Genomic DNA, 22,080 nt, shown 5'->3' with positions numbered 1-22,080 from the left:
TAAAAATTCGTTAAATCGGAAAATTACTGTAAAACGAAAAATTTTTTGACTAAAATATCAGAAAAAATATTTTTGTTTCGGCTCGATCTTCTTCAGGAGGTTTCACATGTCAGACATGCCTCAAGAAATACATATTCTTTTCAACATTTTTCACTCACCACTTTAAAGATTTGTCTTTAGTTCTTTGTTTGTTATTTTCATATATGTAGTACATATATTGTACAGAGACAGCTAGCACGACAACACTCCTTGATCTCAACAAGCGACAACGTATCGAGCTTTCCACCTAGTTCAAATGTCAAAATTAAGAAAAGTACAAATTATTTTTAACGGGGATTACCCCATTTTCTTTATCTTGACTCATTATAAGGCCTACATACCTACATACTTTTTTTGTTTCGTCATCATGACGAACAACCACATGTACCCTGAATAATGAACTTTTTGTTTATCTTTTGTTTTCTTTGCAGTTTTACATTTAAGTTACCAGCGTCATTTATTGGCCACCCCAGGAGCAAATAATAGCTCGTATGAAGCAAAGAAATATATATACACATAAATAAATATATAGGAAACAAGAAATTATAATTAGATTAATATAAAGGCAAATCGTGCCGCCAAACCACCTCATAGAACACCAGAGTTAATCTCTTCCCATATTCAAACGCCATCATCAAACATAGCATCGCCATGGACGAGACGCAACATTTTTGTCTTCGTTGGAACAACTACCAAAGTAGCATAACATCGGCCTTCGAAAATCTCAGAGATGACGAAGATTTCGTCGACGTCACATTGGCCTGCGAAGGGCGCAGTATCAAAGCACATCGCGTGGTCCTGTCAGCATGCAGCCCCTATTTCCGAGATTTATTAAAGGTAAGTCCAAAACAGAACGGACGTACGTACGTACCTACATATTACACCCCAAAACGTCACTCTGTGTCTGCAACTCAAACGCTATTGTAATGTATTAATTTTCGGCGATTCTGCTGCCCATCAGCGGAACCGCCATTCTAACCGCATTTGCGTGTCAAACTTCTTTGTAAGAGAATGCAGATGTATAAAACTGCAAGCACAAGCAAAATGTGCTGCCTTTATGTCATCCCCAACACGCCATTCTAATACGAAGCTATGAGAGCACACAACCAAGCAAAGTTCCGAATATGATATGATAGCTCGCCAACTACGCTTGCCATTATGCCTTGGCGGACGGAGTAAAGTTGTCGTTGGTAAAATCAAAAAAAAAAAAAAAAAAGGCCAGCAGAAATGCCACTGTAGCAATGAAGGCTAAGCTAATTCCACATTATGCACAACAAAGGCAAGTTGGTAAATAAAAAACACACACCGACACACCGCCAAATATTAGCAATGCATTTACCAGACATTACGTCGTCCCCCAGTCCCGCCACACCTCGCCGCTTCAGAACGCGGTTTCAACTTTCGTCGGCACGTGATATTTGTACTTTTTTTTTTGTTTGAAATATTATTTCAATTTTATTAATTAGGCTGCTATTAAAGTTTCTAGCTGCTTTAGTCATAATTTTACAGTCACAAAGGATAGCTAGTCGCATGAAAGGAGGGGCGGAGGTAAGAAAGTTGGCAGCAACTACATATATTTATATAGGGATGCTCATCGCGATGTTAACCTCTTGTGGAGCTATGACATGCTTAGAAAGTCTGATATTTATCTACATAATCTAAGGCTTTAAAGATCGATAATACAAGTGTTGCTCAGATGCGTATCCGTTAAAACCCAAATGAGTTTGAATTGTAAAACAATGACCTGTAGTGTGATGCAGGAACATTTGTTAAACAGATTAAATTCTTCCAGCATATTTTGTCTATTATCTGTTCTTATTTTCAACAACAACAAAGAGAAAAAACAGAAATCAATTCTACCAAAGTAGAAGAGTATTTAGGTAACATTTGTATAAATACGTGTATTTAACACTTGTAATAAAAGTACGTTGTAGGTGCCAGTTGAATGTTACAGCGCTACCTAAAATCCGATGTAGCGTACACAACATCCCCACTATGGACAATTGTTTGTTTTTAACCAATTGTTATAATTGATTTCCAATTACAAACATGCACAAATCCATATGTTTTATTCATTGTTCAATTGTCGATATTAAAAATTTCCAACTTTGCAATTTCGTACATTCGACGTATTTCAGTAACATTCATATGAATACATGTGTTTTACCTCTCTGTCCCCATAGTCTTGCAATGGTTAACATACTCTTAGGATTATTTCAAGACTTTTCGGTTTTCAGTGAGAATGAAAAGTAAGGAATGATATTACCCAAGCCTAGTCAATGGCCTGTTTACACCCGCACTCTAAAGTTTATCCTCGATATTTTTCCACGGACATGTGAGGAGCATATCGTATTTCGGCATCCCTTAAAAAAAAACGAACTCTCATTTGCAACAATACAGCAATGAACTATTTAAGAAAGTTGTTCTTTATGCATTTTCTTGAGGCCTACGAGGCACCGCCCAATCAAACAATATGGACAGGCAAAGAATGCTGGGCGATGTTGACAACACCTCCCCCCACCACTATTATGACAACTCAATGCGACAATCAAATGCCATGGGACAAACAGCAGCGTACAGCGCCAAACACAAATACAGTGCCAAGGCTATTGGTGCTAGCTGAATCCAGGAGCGTGAGGACTGCTTACTGACTCATAATCCCTTGCTATGCAGTCACTACTCCCCGCACCTTTGCAAACCATAATCGTACGCCTATCCGTCATTTGTAATTTGGCACTAAAATGCGTTGTCGACTTATACGGAAAGCGTGTACCAATAACAAAAAGAAGACACGGCAACTAGCAGTCGAACAAGCAATCATGGCAACAACTAAATAAGAAAAGAAACTTGGTCGGTTGCATTGTTCAAATGTCGAAATGGGCCTACTTATGCAAAATTTATTTAGCAAACACCAGAAAAAGAAGAAGAAGAAGAAGAAGAAAAAAAAACTAACCGTTGCTAACAAAAAATGCTTAAAAAACATTATATTCGACTCGTACTTAGTAATGTCACGACATTTTGCATACTTTCTTTGAAGTGCATAAATATCAGTAGCAAAACAACAACACCGCCAGAAGCAGTGGCAGAGGCAGAGTAGCAGCCCTAACAGCAACACCAAAGAAAAGAAGCCAAACGAAAAGAATACAACATTTAATTTGCTAAATAGCAAAAATAATACAATGCAAAACAGCACCGAACAGAAACTGGCAAAAAAGCCAACGAACAATGCAAGCGGCCAACAACAGCAACACCAACAGCGGCGGGCAATGGACAACGGCATACAGTGGGCACAAGTCACATTTTATCAGATCGCAATGTCGCCACAAATACCTGTTCCGGTATGGGCATACTGAGCTGTCTTTATCCGTGACAGTATTGTCCGCTGTTTGTTATGCAGGGGGAAGGGGTGGTCTACTACTCTATGGCAAGTAGTGGATCTGCCTGAGGCATTCCACAGTTTCGTTTCAGGGCTCTTCGTCGTCCATGGAGCCACTGTGCCGCCGATGCCAGCACTCAACCAAACACCCCGGGAACAGTAGTCGACTTGAGTTTAACAAATGCAACTAAACTGACAACAACAAGCTCTGCAATAAAAACTCCCAGTGATACAACAATAAAAACATGCCGAAGCAAAAAATTAATTTTACATTATCAAAATATAGTCAACAAAAAAGTGGCCGAAAAAAGAAAAACTATAACAAAACAGCAAACGGCTTGCAAGAAGCGAACAAAAAATCGAAATAAGAAAGCTGTACGAATCGAAAAGGGAAGCCAGCAGAGCTGGGGCGATACAAATTAAAATGGCACAGAACTTTGTTGACACAACTTCTCGGAGCACACAACCACTCTCACTCAGGCTGTAACACGTAATATACATAAGTAAACCTATGTGTGAGTGTGTGTGTTCCTTTTGCAGCCTATTCCTTTGCATGTGGAGTTATCTCACAAGCAGGGAAGCAGGGGCACATCGCTTCACTCCAGCCATTGTAGAATGCAAAATGAAGAGTGCCGGATGCCAATGAGCACCTTCGGCCAAGGCTCGTTGGCGTTGCTCGCCTTAGCATCAATAATTAATTAACTGCAGAGAAGCTCTAAAATTTTAATGAGCTTTTTGGCTGCAATCGGGACACTGGCTTCGAAGCCAAGTGGCCAGGAACTCGAGTGTTTACCTGGCCACTTGAAATGCTAATTGTCTGTCTAGTGATTGTGATGCAGTTGCATTTGAAGATGCCCAGAGAATTGTCAGGGGTCACACAATACACAATACAGTACTGCTCCGGCACACAAAGGCAGCGGAAAGCGTCATTTGCATTGTACGCTGTCCCAATTTCAGTGCACTGGACTGGCCAGCAAATAGCCAAAGTATGCAGCATCTCTCAAAGCTCTTCAAAGATCAGTGGTGCCTCTATAAACCCAACCCAACGTCAAGAGTGTGGCTTCTGGTCGCCTTGTGCAAATGTTTTCCCCTGTCCTCACCTATATACACGAATGCTATGAACACTAATATATGTATATGTATATATGCGTGTATTCGTGAGGTTTAACAAACAAGACTTTCGTCGATCAGTTGACCTCATTTTACAAAAGAAGAAGAAGAAGACGACAAAGACGAAAAAACACCAGCAAAATAGCAAACCCAACATTGTTGTAATACGGCCGACATCGTTCGGTTGAACAGCAAAAATAAAACAATAACAGCAGCATTTACACGGCATATCGTAGCGATCACCATGCACTGAATGGATGGAGGGATGGATGGATGGGTAGGTGTGTTTGTATTAGTGCGAACACTGTATGTATGCATTGATGATAAAGTTCGCAAAAAGCCATACGAAAATATCTCGCCTGACGCATGACCCAATTCTTCTTGATCAGCCAGCAATGCTGTCTGCATGCACAGTGACCGCTCTGCCGCAGAGCCAAAGAAATGCGGGCAGAGCGCACTTGAGCCAGCGAATACCGAAACCTATTCAAAAGGGGGGCAATTGGAAAACAGGTCTTACTCGCCGATGCATGTCACACAACATGTGCTGGCATCACCATGGAGGAGAGGAGGCGTCCTCATCTGTAAACATACCATGCTACTTCGCCCTTGTTTCACTTCCATATTGATCTAATTTTGTTCTCGCTCCTACTCTCTTTCAGAGTACACCCTGCAAACATCCAGTGATATTGTTGCAGGATGTAAACTTCAACGATCTACATTCATTGGTCGAGTTCATTTACCATGGCGAAGTCAATGTGCATCAAAAGTCTCTGCAGTCGTTCCTGAAGACAGCGGAAGTCCTTAGAGTTTCAGGGCTTACTCAACAGCAGGCCGAGGAAACCCATAGTGTAAGCATGCCGAGAGCGCGATACGCTTGACCGAAATACTCACAGTTTTTATTGTTGTTGTTGTTTTTTCTTCCTGCAGCAATTAGCACAAATACAAAACTTGGCCAATTCTGGGGTGCGCACACCCTTGAATCCACTGCACACATCCATGTCCGAGGACTCGCCGTTGTATCAGCGGAATGCGGTGTCCCCGCCACCGCCACTACCGCCCACGCAAATGCCGTTCTTTAAGCGAATCGGCATGTTGAGACGCGAGCATAACAACTCAACGTCCTCTGCCGAAGATCCCACCAACACGTTGAAGCGAATGCGTGGCCCCGACAACGGTTTACCGCCCAGCAACACCAACAGTCCCGACATTGTCCATCCACGCAGCACTTCCCCCCAGTTGACGCCCACAGATTTCTCCACTATGAAGCACAACAACAACAACTCGCCCCCACCCAAAGATGAGAAACGTAAGTACATGGCCACTGCCATCCGCGGCCCATCTAATTTCCATCCAATTTGTATTTATTGCTTTGTCTCTCCACCAAAGGCAATGGGTCCTCGACAAATGCCACAGGAAACGGCGGCAGTGGTTCCAATTCCAGTGCGAACGGCAACGGCATTACAGCGGGCGAAAAAGGTGAAAGTCTCACGCCCTCACCCCTGACCCGTAGAGCCGAAGATGTCAAATCGGAACCCATGGAATTGGTCTGCAGCAATAACAACGACGAGCACAGTAACGACTCAAATGGCGAAAATGAACAGCTTCGAGTGGGCAGTGTAGATTGCGGCAAAGGCTCCATAAGGTAGGATGTCAAAGGTGGACCTTGTCCAAAACGACGTAACTAATCCTTATTTCTTTTGTTTGTGACAGCTCGGTGAACGACGAGGAAATTGAAAATACGATGCCACCGCATCCACCGTCGGCTCCCTTTCTAATCTCACCAGCCGAGTCCAAGTTATTTCCATCGGCGCCCTTTACATTTCCCATGGGCAATCTAGACCCAGCCGCATTTGCCAGTAAGTAGCTGTTGGTGGCGCTGGACGATATCAGTATCATTACCTAACCCCACTTTCCTTCTCCCCTTGCAGGTCTGAATTCGCAGATGCCCTCGGCCGCCGACATAGCCGCTTCCCCCCAAGGTGAGTCCCACACCAGTTTCTCCTTGCTTACAACTCATTGACATTATTTACATCAATGCGTACAAAATTCTCTTATTTAATGTAACTTTTTTGGTTGTTATCTTTAATAATTTTGATATTGACATTCTTTATTTAACTTTTGGTTTATTTTTGTTATAATTTCCTGATAACTCGTAACGAAATTGAAATTGAAATCGACATTCGAGAATCCAAACAATTCATTTACTTCTCTACGCATCCATTCAGTAAAACATAATTTCCAAACTAAATCGCAGCGACACAAAGACGGAACGCGTCCATACCCGCACTCACCCGCTGTTCCCTGTTTGTTCGCTGGCCGGTCACCTCGTTCGTATCTTATAGTTACCGATCGACAATCGCCGATTGATCGCACGGGCCGCCCCGAAGAGCGGCTGTTGAAGATAAATTTCTTTCTTGTTTGATTGTTTAAATGTGGAGCGATTTCAGTTATTTCCGTCACATGATGCCTTGAAGCGACAAAGACTCTATGAAAATTGAAGAGATGCGCGCTCGCTTTTCTCTGGGGAAATGGGAGGAAGGTTTGCTATCCTCGCTTGCAAAGTTCCAACGAAGTCCTTCAGTTTTCATTGCGTGTTTTGTCGATGTTTTTTTTTTTTTTTGTTTATTTGGTTTGAATTTATTCTTTGTTTTAGTAAAACGCTTTTTTTCTCACATTTACCGAAGAAGAAAGTTGAGGCGTTGATAAATTTAAATATTACACAAAAAAACGAAAACAGTCAAAATGAATCTGACAGAGTGAACATCAAACAATAAACCATGTCCACAGTACTACAGACCCCTTGCAGACGTGGGGCGCAGTAGAACGCCGAGAAAGACAAATGAAAATATATATTTTGATTTAATACTCCCCATAAATTGTCTATTTGTGTACTAATTCGTTCGTATTCGTTCACTATGAGCTTTCGCCTCGATATTACACGTTAACACGATTTTTTATTTGTTAAAGCTTTTGTTCTCCCTCATTGTGTTCATTTGGATTTGTTACATACATAAGTCGCACACTGCATACCTACATCCCAGCATATCCCACATTGTCGAGTAACTTTGTTCCGATTTCCGAATATGAATCTGATCGATTAGGTGCCGAGGCAGACATCAGCATACCTAACGATTGGCATCATAAATATTTAGTCACACTTATTTAGTCATCTGCATTCCCGCATTGTACACACCGATGAATGTACGCGGCAGCATTCGTTCATAGCGGCATCCACGGAGACTCGCCACACTCGAATTCTGCCGTCCTTAGTACCTAACATTAATTATCGTTTTGAGTTGATGGTTTAGTTTAGTTTAGTTTCGATTTGGTTTTTGTTTTTACTTTAGATTAGTTGAGTATTAGTTAAGAGTATTTATGTCGACAATTTTATGTTTCCACATACCCCCGCCACCCATGGACTTTAGCCCTCTTTGTGTGCAGAAACCCATTTATCGTTTCTATTATCCTATTTTTTACAATTGACGTCGTTAATCCAAACATGAATGTGCGTAAATATCATCCTCAACAGATTACTAGACCAAGTTTTCATTTGTTATGTCCTTTTTTATTTGGTATCGAGCAAGCGTTGTTTTTTCTATTTCCAATGCCTATTTTTTATTTGTTTAGGTTCTGTCTCGTAAAATTCTGTATCTGAGTGTTGTTTCGTTTAGTTTTCCTTTTTAATTTAATGCTAAATATGTTAAGTGTTCATTTACTGCACCCCAAGGACGCCCACTCCTTACAGAAGTGCAAGTTAAGTTCGAAAAAAAGAATGAAAAAAGACAATGAACAATTGGTACTTAGTTTGAACGTCTTTTATCTGATCCTCGTTGTGACAATCTCCAGAAACTCCAGTTTCTAACGCCGCATCCAGACACTCACACACCTACAAGCGCACACATACCATATAACATTTTATGTTGTCCTCCTCATACATTCCCATTCATGATGACATACCATTTTCTGCATTTACTAAAATCTACATCAATCAATGCCACCTCTCCAATTATGCCACACAACAACATCTCTTATGATTATGTTATTTTTATTTTAATTTACACACACACACACACACCCACATATCTATGTCTTGTATGCATGAAAATTCAAAAAGAAAAGCGAAAATATATCGATGCAATTCGATTGAAGCCCAAAGAACTGTTACTTTCTTTGACCAGTCGGGCACGCAACTCTCTCGCGCCTAGTCATAAGATTTGCAAACCTCTCACAAACACACGCACACACACACACTATTCATATAAATTAGTCTTTAATTGGTATAATTATAAGGAAAACACCCCGCCCTCTCCTCCAAACAGACTGCATGAAAATACATACGTCAATGCCATAAACACGCACACACACACACACACATATCTGCATATATGTATACACGGATAAAATGTAAACAATAAATGAATTAAAAAAAAAAAAAAAACAAAAATTAATCGGCCAGTCTGCAACACACAACCACATAAATACAGACTTACGTAGTTGAATTGGTGAAATGGACACGGCTTTGCAGAACAAACCAAAGACGAGATCGGGAACATTTAATTGGCATCGATTGACAGCAGCAATAGCAACGGCAGCGGCACTTGAAGGAGTACGCGGACGAGCTATCATTCCGTTTATAATTTGCTTTTGTGTTCTCCAGCATTTCCTCAATGGTTTGTTGTATTTTATCATTATTACCGGAAACACGAAGTGAAAACTGGCAACTGGCACCACTTATCCTAAGTTATCTTATAGTTTAGTCAAAGCATTCACTTAGCGAGTAAGGTAACACAAGTAACATCCGAACTCAGAAAAACAAACAATCCAAATCAAACAAAGTAAACAAAAAAACAGAGGGACACAACACAAAACCCTGTACACACTAAGAATGTTAACCCTTATTGGTCAATTGGAAAAATCTGAAACTGAAACTGGACGGACTTGGCAATAAGCCGCGAAATTTGTATTGTAATTGTAGTAGCAAGCATCCAGCATCCCTAATATTCCTGCCCCAAAGAAACCCTCTCCCCCTTACACAATCGAGATACATACACAAGACACACACACACACACAGGCCCATAAACACGCAACTGGAATACGCTTTCAGCAGAACCAACCTTAAAATTTGTCACTATATCTCCTTCCAAAGGATTATGTGCCTTCAAATAGAACATGAAGACAATTCCTTTTCCAACGAACCAAATATGTACACCCCTACACACACATACGGAATTCGAAGGTGTCTCCATTCGATATAAGATACAAACTGGTGATGGTCCACAAACGAACATGACTTGAAACCCACACACACACACACACTCTAGCATCCAACACTCAACAAAATTACAAATTATTATATTATGAGGTGGCTGCAGCAACGACAACAGGCAACAAAATCTTACCAACACACACACACACACAAATGTATACACACACTCAACCACCTACCCATCCACACAACCTACCTAACTACCTCTTCTAAATTAATCGATTAGAGCGAAAGAACAATTGGTGGAATTGCAAAAGTGGTTAGCAAAAACAAAGAACGAAAATTAAAACAAAAAATATAGTTGTTGCTACTCCTCCCAGTCCCCGGCACGCCCATTTTAGTGGGCGCGGGAAAGCTTTGTTAATACACCCCTGAACAGATCAGTGTGATTTGTATGCAGGTCAGGTTTATGAAGGAATTCACTGGCTTTAGTTGTCCTCCTCCTCCCAACCCCTCAACCCCAGCATGCATGGCAATCGATGCAAACATTGAAGAGAACTGGAAAGTGTTTCGAGTTTGAAACCAAACTAATCTTAAAGAACCCAATACTGATGGAAATGAACAATCAAAAAAGAAATAAATTTTACGAAACCCCCAAAAAGAAACCAAACAAAACCAAAGAAAGTAAACCCAAAGTTAAATTGAGAATAAGCTAAATTCAATTCGAAAAAACCAAAACCAAACTAAACAAAACAAAACAAGCAATTGAAATGTAACGCTAGTTAATTATTCAGCACCACCCACCACCCTGTGTTGTTTTTTGACCGCATTCTATTCATAATTCAATACAATTTCTTCACAATGGGCTAATACGACGTTTTTCTTTCCCTTGTCGTCAGGTCAACTGACGACAAATGCTTTTCAACAACCAACAACCGATACTGCGATCAACAACATTCACCATCACGACCACCACACCAACAATGACGGTCACAACTGCCACAACCAACACTACGACAACAACAACCATAATAACACTGGTGACCGTTATAAAATCGGCGTCCGACGCGACTTGTCGCCACTATTATGTATGCAAAACAACAACAACAACCACAACAACAATGAAATAGGTTCAGTTATGCGTGGCATAAACATGTCGCCCTTCTCCGGCAACTGCAGTGTCAACAATGGACCTTCAGGTGCCAACCAGCAGATCTTGCCCGCAGCCAGTGCCTCAAACTCTGCGAACGGAAATGCGAGTGGCAACATGTATGCAGCAGCAGCTGCTGCCATGGCCAATATGGCCGCCTCGTCGTCATCGAGCAATTCTAATGCCTTAAACTCGCCGGCCAACAACAGCCTAAATACATCCAGCGGCGGCGACGACTTCCGCTGCGATCCCTGCAACAAAAACTTATCCTCCCTCACACGTCTAAAGCGCCACATCCAGAACGTCCACATGCGGCCGACCAAGGAGCCTGTGTGCAATATCTGCAAGCGTGTCTACAGCTCTCTTAACAGCCTGCGCAATCACAAGAGCATCTATCACCGTAACCTCAAGCAGCCGAAGCAGGAACCATCGCCCGATGTGTCGACGCACCACCAGAATAATATGGGACTAACTGTCAGCAGCAATCCCTACTACACGCCCATAAACCACCGGTCCTCCTCATAGGGTTTTATGTATTTCGATTACCTAGCAAATGTTCATTTTTAACCCCTGAACTCGCGGTGACGATGCTGATGAAGTTATCCATAGATTACTTAGCATTTAAGTCTTCTGATTCACTAAGTTCTAGAGACATAAGCCACTAAACGAGAGTTGTAATGTAACAGTGCACCAGCCCTCGTAGCCATTCGCACACTCGCACACAGCCACACATTCACTCGCACAACACCATTGGATGATCGGTTCCTCATTTACACCATCCGCATCCATAACTCTGCAACTCGTTTGTCAGTGCCTTTGACTTTTGTCTAGGCAAAAGAAAGATGCGTTGTCCTCGGCAACCTCACCTAGCCTTAAGCAACTCCCCTCACCCCCGATGCATGTTTCATCCAGGCGGCCTCATTCATTCAGAGCGAAAGAGAGAGCAGTGTTCAGAGCTCTCTTCAAGTTTCGTACATCTAAAGTATCAAAATTTAAGCAATATAGTAATTAAGAAGCATTATCATTTTATCAGGTTCTCAAAAAAACAAATACACACACACATACATACACACTCATATACATATATATATATATATATATACATGAATATAGATAAGTAGTCTACAAATTTGTTAATGTGAAAACGTGGCTTTAACAATAGTTTTAGGTACTCTTACACATATGCATATTTCATAATTATAGACAAGCCAGGCTAGTTGTAAGAGACGAATCGGACTGAGTGGTTTGATAGCTAGGGTTTGTTCCAACTAACCGACCGACCGACCGACCGACCAACCGACCAATGGACCAACACAGTGGACGAATAATCACAGAAAACGGTCAACAGTCCGTGTAAGTGACTCGCATTCGAATGTTCGCTTGCCTCACTATGCCGGGCAAAACGTGTTCTTCTCTGTGTAAATATCAACCACGAATCCAACCAGCAAACCAACCAACCAACCAACCACCCTTACTTTAGGTATGAAAAATGACATTTTCGAGATACTTTTCGTTTAATTGTGTTCGTTTTATTATTACTACTATTTTTACATTATTTTTGCCTTTAGCCTAAGTCCATATTTTATTTTTGATATCGATTGTTTAATCTAGCATAGTTTTAGATTTATTTGTTGTCATTGCATTTACACAATAAGTCCAAGAGGGCGTTCGAAGCACCCCGTGCATCCATCCCATCATCCACCCATCGATCGGTCCATCAATATCATTAAATTTTTTTAGCACCGCGTCATTACACATTTGAAATTAATTGGATTGAATTTTACACTGAAACTGTGAAAAGAACCTCCGAACCAAGCCTCCAAAATTAATGAAACCCCCCCCCCCCCCCAAAAAAAAAAAAACCGGCACGACCTAGAACCATAATCTTCACCTGGAACCTACGTAAGAAGTACGTATGTATAAAATCACATCATCAAAATTAAATCAACACACACACACATCAGACACCCACCGCACAACCCTCCCATCCCCCACCCCCACCCCCGCATTCCCATTCCCATACCCAACCTATCTCACTCCTATATGAAGTGATGCTATTGAAAATTTTAAAAACTTGTTTATGTTGATGCCACGCCACGCCGCCAAACTCCCCCAGTAGGTGGTGTGCACTGCCATATGAAAAAAATAAAGAAAAGAAAGGAAAAGAAAAGAGAGACACTAGTGACATTCTTATCAATATTATAAAATAAACAACAACAACAACAAATTTAAATTAATAGTACAGCATGCATTTCGTGTGTACTAAACCACTCACACATGTAAACAAAACAAAAAGCAACAACAAATCAATCAGGCCAAAAATGTTTCAAAATTCCACAAAACAAAACCACTCGTCTTGTTCCCCGACCCAGAAATCCAAATTTCAGGGCCAGAGAACCTGGCACGCATCATTGCCCGCCTCCTACTTCCCCGAAAACAGTAAAAGCAAACTGCTAATACGTCGATACGACGCTCGGAGTCAGTGGCCATTGTCCGTGCTCGGAGAGCGACCACTGCCTTCGGGTCGAAGCATTCGTAAGTGTTGTTTAGTTTTCGTTTTCCTTTTTTGTTTCTTGAATCGATGTGTTGTTCATAATCACAAAAGTTCAGAATCCGCCGTAATGGAAAATAAGCCACACACTGCAACAGAAATCACATCCCAATCCCTTAATAACCTGTCACATGACAAGACTCCAAGACTCCGGTCAATGATGAGAACAACAAGACTCAAAGATTTTTCAGTTTTATTTTCATTTGTTTTGATCACTTCATGGTCATGGACGCCCCATGTCCGAAAGACATGCCAAGGCTGGATGCGGACATGGGAGTTTTGTTACAACAACATATAAAGAGAACATTTATTGAGCCTGGACGATTTGTAGGGACCCCCCAGGGGGATAGGAAACAACAGTCAACACAAACGCATTCACAATAGGTGGCTAGCGCAGCAGCCAATGCCACAATAACAGAACAGATGCAATTAGGCTAGATCACAGAAGAACCTCCAGAAACAGAACAGATCAAACTTATGCCATGTTGAATGAACAGAAAGTCACTATTGTCTCTTTTCTCTTCTCTTCCTATATTTCAATATAGGTGGAAGCACTAACCTACTCGGTGGCGTTATAGTGCCCGGGGTCAATGCAAATGCAAGTAGCAACCACCATCATTCCTCTCATGCACTTCACCACGAACACCATTTGCACCAAGCGAACGAGCGCAGTGCCGCCGACGAGGCGAGTGAAGCGGGTGAACGCCATACACGCGAACAAAAGTCGGAGGCCAGCCAGCAATCTAGTTCCTTCCCAACTACCCCGTCCCCCCATCACCACCACCTGCACCACCACCAGCAGCAGCTGCAACAATCATCCCAGTCTGCACAAAGCCCCCCGCCCCACTCACACGCCCATTCGCCATTCGCCCTCCAGCAACATCCCCTCTCCATGCTACCCAGTCACCATTTACACCCTCATCATGAACTTTCCACGTCTGCCCATCACCACCACCATCACCACCTGAACCGAGCGCCGTCTCCATTCGACCACCACCATTTGCTGCAGCACCGCCGATCCTCTCTGTCGCCGTCACCCACTGGCCGATCCTCCAATTCCTCGTCGGCGGCTGGCATTTTGGCGTCCTCACGAGCATCAGAACTGGCTGGCGGAAGCCGACTCCTCTTGCCGCTGCCTCTGAATGCGTGCCACCGTTGCGATGTCTGCGGAAAATTGCTGAGCACAAAGTTAACCCTGAAGCGCCACAAGGAACAACAGCACTTGCAGCCCCTCAACAACGCCGTCTGTAATCTGTGCCATAAAGTATTTCGGACCCTTAATAGCTTAAACAATCACAAGAGCATATATCATCGACGCCAGAAGCACCATTCATACTTTCATCATGCATCGGTGGGTGGTCCAGTGGGAGGTCCCTCAGCAGCCGGCAGTCGATTGCACCAGTCATTGAGCTCACTGAGCGCTGCCGCAGCTGCCAACAGTTCGGCCAACAATAGGAGCAACGACAATGCGGTAGCGGCAGCTGCCGCGGCCGCCGCCGCAGCCGCTGAACTGTTGCTGTCACCAATCGTCGGAGCGGCTGCTGTGGCCGGTAATAATTCTGGGCAAACCATGCAGTTGTCCTCGCACCAGCAGCAATCATCACCCAACATCGTAAAACCCTGTATGGACTACTTATAAGATCAGCATAACTTTCTTCAGCACCTCTTTAGTTTTGCCATGAACCCCGCGGGACCTGCGCCAGGATCGGCCATAGCTCACCATAGCATGTCATCATCTGGCCACGCCGATGATGTCGCGCCATCACAAGCAGCGCTGCAACAAGCCCAACTACCCCCGCCACCCTCGACTACTCCATCTTCATCATGTCACGTCGCACAGACGGACCTGCCGCCGCCGCCGCCACATCCGCCTATCGTAGATCTGACACAAATGGAAAACTATGCCATGGCCACTTGCGAGGATCCATACAGCAACATGCATCTGCTAAATCAATGAATGAAGCGTCTGACATTTCGCCCCACAAAATTATCGAACCCCATCACCCACCAAAACACCAGCATCCCCCATCCCTCATCACCCATCCCCAAACCCTTTTTGGATCTCAAAAACACTTACAAAGATTTATTTTATTAATATTTAGGCGAATTCAAAACTGTGATTTTTACAAAATAACATTTTTAAAATTTCATTTAAAACACTAAAGAGAGAATCGAGAGAGAGAGCCTGAGTAGGAATATACAGCTCGACTCTCATATCATGCTAGCGTATTCGTAAGTTCATCGACTAGGAAACTGAACGCATTTTGCAAAGCAAATGCTCTTAATTAAGGACCCACCCCACACCCCAATATTCCCCCACCCCCTAACCATTCCCCAACCCAATTAAGTGTTTGAACAAAAACAAAAATGATTTGTGCAATTGTATTTCGATTTTAATTTTTTGTTTTAGATTTTATTTTATTTTATTTTTTTTTTGTGTATTTATTGTTTTACTTTTCATAATATTCTCGACAATACACCAATCGGTATTAAAATTAGTCTGTCTACCAGAAACAAACGAAGAAGAAAGAAAAAAACAAAACAAAAAGAAACTAAGAAACCAAAAAATTCAAAGAAGAAAGTCAGACCCCCCTTCGGAAGACCTTTAGACCGAGTGATGTAGGAACTGCAACTACAAGGACTGGGACTTATTGTGTAACTCAAAAGAAGAATTCAAATATATGTATGTAGAATACAAACACACACACATACACATGCAGGACTAGGACGACCCCAATGTATATATAAGTTCTGAGCTAATCTGCATTTTAGATTTACATATACATACACGCATTTTTAGGCGATATGCATACATGCATGCATACATAAGATAGAGAAAGGTATATACATGTACATACATACAAACAAATTCGTTTCAATGTAAATAGGCGTATTCGATACAACCTTATAAAGAGCGAAGCCAGCTCGATTCTTTTTTCTATAAATTTGTATTCAATGGTAGAACGCCCGGAAATGGGTCCAATATCTGTGGCGTGTTGGGCGTTTACATTTTCGTAAGCATTAGAGCTTTCAAAAGATGCAAGTCCGGGAAACCTCAACATTCCAGGTGATATGGACCCGCCCATTTGTATTTTTATTTGTGCCCTTTTGGAATCCAATGGAAATTATTTTTTAGTTTGTTTTCGGTTTTCGCATCGGCGTTGGCTCCTTTTTGTGTTAAACACATTTGGCCAGCGAGACTTGCGCTCACTTGTACTGTTTTAGGCATTGAAAGGACTGATAGTTTTAGGTTTAAGATCAAAATCAATTAAGAATTTGCTTTAAAATTCCTTTGGCAATGGTTGACCAACGTTTTTTATTGGCGATATTGTTTTAGAGGAATCAAATCAAAATTTTTCCCCGAGCGAGATAGAGATAGAGAGAGAGAGAAGTGAAGAAAATCCATTTTCGTTGCAAAGACTGACTTTTATTTGGGACTTTTCGCAAGAAACAAAAATTGATCCATCTCAAAATTATTAGAAATTATTGTGTAATTATTAAATTGTGATTATTGAACGCATACTGTTGTCGAATGATCATAGCGATGTTGAAGTTGATGTCGGCATCGTCAAGTGTGCTTAGAATTGAAACCGAACGAGACGACACGAAACGCTAAGCTAAAACACAAACAAACAAGTCTGACTATACACAAACACACGTATACATACACATGTATATTTGTAATGTTTTTATTTTCTTTTCACCAAATTACATTTTGTAAGCAATCGTTTTCCAATGCTCTGCCCCCAATTCTCATGTCGAGCAGAAGAGTGCGTAAAAGCAAAAATACGACCACAACTACCACTACTATAACTGTTACATTTAAGTATTATTATGATTATTATTATTATTATTATTGACTATTACTGTTTCATTTGTATACAATACAAACACCTACAATATGTTCCAGAATTTTTGATATTTTGTGACCCCCAATGCCCATCAATCTACTTACAGATATGACATACTTGTTTACAAAATTACACCTATTTACATACATACATACATACGTATAAATATAAGTACATACACACATATAGGATATATGATGTAAATGTTTTGTTGTTACAATAAATTACAAATGAAGATATGTACATACAAGCAAACAACCTATCGACTATAAACACACATACACGCCCTCATTCAAACAAACACACACAAACACACACATGTACTATCCAATAAGACGAAGAAGAACTCAGATTCTCCTAGTTTTCTTTATTTTTTGTTTTTATACATTATTTTATTACTTTTTTCTATATCTCTGTTCAACTCATTATGGAAGATTTACTAAATTGTTTTTAGTATTTGTTCTCATCCAGCCGCTGCATTACAGCAATCCCAAAACGTATATACTATCACAGCATACATGCATACATATAAACATATATAAATGAATAATAAATAAATAAATTTAAATTTACCTAATACAAATACAAACCAACAGCAAACATATAAATAAAAACCAACTCCTATTTATTTCAATCTTCAATCTGTAATAAGTCAATGTCATCAAAACTCAAACCCAAACCCGAACCCAAGCATACAGACTGAATTCCAAATAGCAAAATGAAGCAAAATAGTAACAGCAGGCCTAATGTTGAAATAGTTTGAAGTGACGACGAAGCGATTGTCCATCTTACGAATGTTCGTTTGTGTGGCCAGTCCTATGAAATCAAAAAGATTTGTGATATATAGCTAAATACTTAATTGTCAAGATATGCACAAACCCCCTACCCTTTTTATCGAGGGACAGCAAGGGTGATGTAATATTCATACATCGTACATTTGTCGGTCAATCTGTTGGAAAACAAAACTAAATATATTCTTAATTTTCTTTACACAACCAACCAACCAATGTCAACGTATTATTCATTTATATATATTTTTTTTTAATTAATTGTTTTAGACAACATTGCTCTTCAATAAAATTGCCAAATAACTTAACATGTAATGAAATTTAAATGTTCTCTTAAATGGTCTCTTAATATGATTGGCCATCTTTGTACAAATTTTTTAAGTATTTGCATTTCCCTACAAAACAACAATCGTTTATGAAAAAATCTCCCAGTTGTTTGGAAGTGGAAACGGATTTGGCACCTTGTTTTAAGAAAAATCAGGTCGTGTTCATGGGGAAGAGACAGTCTTAGTCGGAATTCTGAGGATTGAGATGCTCTTCTTTCACTCATCACATTCTACATCACGCTTGCTTTTTTCGTGCATCTCTATATAAATATATGTCACAAATCTCATCACAACCAAGTCTCCTAAATATCCACAAAATAATATAAAGAGAAATAAAACAAACAACAAATAGTTTTAATTTTTGTGAAACAACAAAAAAAAACAACAAACAACAAACTATTCCTATAACAAAATCAACCAAACAAATAGAGTAACAGTAATAACCAAACCCTTGTATTAACCACTACCGCAGACATACATACCCAGCATGCATTCATACTAGCAAAAGGTACGAAGTTAATTGAACATAAATCCGCTCGATCCATTTCGCTTCAAAAACATACACTTGCCAACACCTCGCCATACGACAACGCCCGGTGTATGTGCGTGTGATTGGAGCCTAATGCGCTCAAGCACACAAAGAGATCGCTATAAACGAAAAAACAGATGTTTACAAATAGACGTAATATTCATTCTTTAGTTTCGTATTTAGTATTTTCATAGACAATTAAAGGTGTCGACGAAGAAAAATGTCAGAATTATTTGAAGAAAATTTTTGGAATAAAAATAAAATATGTTCTCCCCTTTTTTCAACTTAATAATGTAGTATCTTGTAGTCTTTGGTTTTCTTTTTTTTTTTTTTTTTCAATACTTTATAAATTTGTCTTCATTGGCATTCCAAAATGAGCAGCGCTCAACTGGAACACAACAAGTGAGAACATTTCTTCGTCTATGCCATCACTTTCGCATATGTTATTTTGTTGTTTCCTTTCCTTTCGAACAAAACGGGAACTTTACTCCCATTCAGTGACGTCATTAGGGCACAACCTGCGATCTGCTTTAGCCACACTGAGATTGATTGGATTTCTCGTTCACGTTTCTCGTTTTACCTGATTCAGTTTTGAGTTTTCTTTAAGTTACAACAACAATGACAACAACAACTCGATCGTGTTTGGAAAACACACATGTATTTTAAGTCAACAATCGCTTGACAAGTGTATTTAAGTACAGTAAATTAATAAGATCTAAAACAGAACAACAATAACAAATACAAATACAAACAAGAGGACACACGAACATATTTTCATAAGGATATGCTAAGAAGAGAAGGACGAAGCAGAAGGATGAGTTATTATTGAGAATAAACGATAAAGATGATGAAAAATGATAAACTTGTTTAATTTCCATGGTTAAGGTGGCCAGTCGCAGCCGCAAAAAAGTGGGCGGGGGCGATCAGCCCTGCCCATGGAGTTGCCTACTTAGAATGTTGCTTTTTCTTGTTCGGTCGCTCTGTGTTGTTGCCAAATCGGGGTGGTATATGCACTCTCAGTACTACTGCCAATTGCTACTAATTGTTAAGTGTGTATGTATTTTATTTTTTATTGCTACATATGTATAAGCTATTCATGTGTTGTGCGCGTTTTCGCCTCGATGTCATTCATTTCTATTGTTTTTTATTTATTTACTTTTTAATTTTTAATTCTAGGTGTGTAGTCTTGTAAAACCTTTTCTATACATTTTATTAATTTTGTCGAGTGTAAAGCAAACCTAGCACTTAAGTCTGTCAACCGAACAACCAACCATCATCCCCACATAACTATTAACTGAATCGAATACGAATTATATCTATATAAAGCATCTTAACATACAACTACAACTGCATTTTTTGAGACAATGAAATCGTATAACCTTCCAATAAACAAATTGCAGGAAATTCGCCTAAGAAACTGTTCTCATGCCAACTATGTGGTAAGCTTCTCTGTTCAAAAGCTTCGCTCAAGCGTCACATTGCCGACAAACATGCCGTTCGCCAAGAGGAATATCGTTGTATCATCTGCGAGAGAGTGTATTGCTCGCGCAACTCGCTGATGACCCACATTTACACGTACCACAAGTCGCGACCCGGCGAAATGGAAATGAAGGACATTAAACTGTTCAATCAGTTCAATACCACGATCTGAGAGCAAACGCATGACACCACGTCATGCCAGTACTGTATTAGCACCAACGACCACTACACTTACAATTACATGAACAACTCTTGCCACCAAAGTGGCCGCGACTCTGACCACAGTCATTTGCAACAGCAGCATCCTCGACACCACATGACACGAAACCTCTACGACTATTATTTATACCATTTGAAAAGCACATGAAAGCCGAAAAGCTCCCATACGCCGCCTCCATTTTCATCTCCCACACTCACACACACGCACACTGCACTGTATTAAGCATACATTCCCCAATGGCACCGCCGACCTGCATCGGTTCGATTGTGTGAACTGCGCGCGTCACCGCCTTACTCTACTGGACCATTGACCATGGCTAACTACTATATACCTATTTACTTACTTACATACATACATACATGCATAATATGTGGCCTTCTACAAACATACAAGAATACTTTTTTTACCTCTACACCGTAGTCAATTTAACTATTAAGCTTTAACTTTTAAGTACTACCGTAAGCTAAGCAGACGATCAATGCTCTCCTACGTCCGCGGGCTCATTTCCATTTGGCATTTGCAAGCGATGTACCATAAATGTTGGGCTCATCGGCGAAGTGCGGGCGGCGCTTTGACATACACATCAGAGTGGTAAACATTTAAGCATAATTGAGGATCACTTATATGTTGTTCTATCCTGTTAACCAAGAGAGACGAGGTGAGGATCACTTGAAAGAAAACCTAAACCTAAAATTGGCTTCATTTCTCTCCTCCGAAGTTCAAATCTTTAGATGAGATTTCCGAAAAGAATGTAGTTAGTCTAAATTGCTAAACTCACTGACTCTCTATGTACTCTACATCTCTCTCTCTCCTGCTCCTACTCCTACTCCTACTACTCCCCTGTATCAATCTATATATCCTATGAAACACAAACACGCCCTGGCGCTCAACCCTTTCCCACCGCAAACAGATTAAATATCAAAGGAACAAATCTAATGAACTGTAAACCTAATACCTCCTCTACACCTCTGCCCCCAACCTAATTTCTAATGCAACACACATGTATATTTTGTAGTCATGTTCTGTGATGAATCCAGCCCTCTGTCTATAAACTTCAAGCTACCTACCTAATCGCATCATACTTCCAATTAATACTAGCTGTCGTTGTGTACTTTCCTCTCTCATTGAACCATCGAAACGAACATGACTAGTTCGCTCATTGCCCAAAGCCTCTCTTACGCACACACACACACACAAACACGCCCTGTCTCTCACTCCTGTAGAAAATCAACTATGCTCTCGACCTCTCTTTCGTTCTCTATCAGAGTTGTAAGTATATGAACATGGAACCCTTTGGAATGCGTAACAAGACGCCAACTGTCACCAGCCTCCACGAGTCCAGGTTGGCGATCGTCTCTATCAAACAAAAACACACGTTTTGGTGGTTCCACTGCTGTATCTAATATCTTCACCATTACTAGTACTTATTTTTCTCCTAAGATAAATTAGCTCGT

At 40.7% G+C, this 22,080-nt stretch overlaps 1 protein-coding gene across 9 annotated transcripts in view; it reads left to right on the top strand.

Moving 5' to 3' along the window:
- LOC101892866 (broad-complex core protein) overlaps positions 1-22,080 on the top strand; it is a 109,350-nt gene that overhangs the window by 84,578 nt on the left and 2,692 nt on the right. For 6 of the 9 annotated variants that reach the window (XM_059121541.1, XM_059121542.1, XM_059121538.1 and 3 more), the window contains exons 2-8: positions 471-876; positions 5,185-5,373; positions 5,453-5,831; positions 5,912-6,167; positions 6,236-6,381; positions 6,454-6,504; positions 13,979-17,918. In XM_059121541.1, coding sequence (XP_058977524.1) covers positions 691-876; positions 5,185-5,373; positions 5,453-5,831; positions 5,912-6,167; positions 6,236-6,381; positions 6,454-6,504; positions 13,979-15,072 — 2,301 coding nt within the window. In that variant the 5' untranslated portion in view covers positions 471-690 and the 3' untranslated portion in view covers positions 15,073-17,918. Of the gene's footprint in view, positions 1-470; positions 877-5,184; positions 5,374-5,452; positions 5,832-5,911; positions 6,168-6,235; positions 6,382-6,453; positions 6,505-10,862; positions 12,728-13,978; positions 17,919-20,327; positions 21,249-22,080 lie in introns of those variants that run through there. The other 3 variants (XM_059121546.1, XM_059121545.1, XM_059121544.1) reach the window with 3 other exon arrangements.

This window comes from Musca domestica, unplaced genomic scaffold (assembly GCF_030504385.1).
Source record: "Musca domestica strain aabys unplaced genomic scaffold, Musca_domestica.polishedcontigs.V.1.1 2, whole genome shotgun sequence".
NCBI classification, from domain to species: Eukaryota; Metazoa; Arthropoda; class Insecta; order Diptera; family Muscidae; genus Musca; species Musca domestica.
This window is presented reverse-complemented; position numbering and strand designations above follow the sequence as displayed.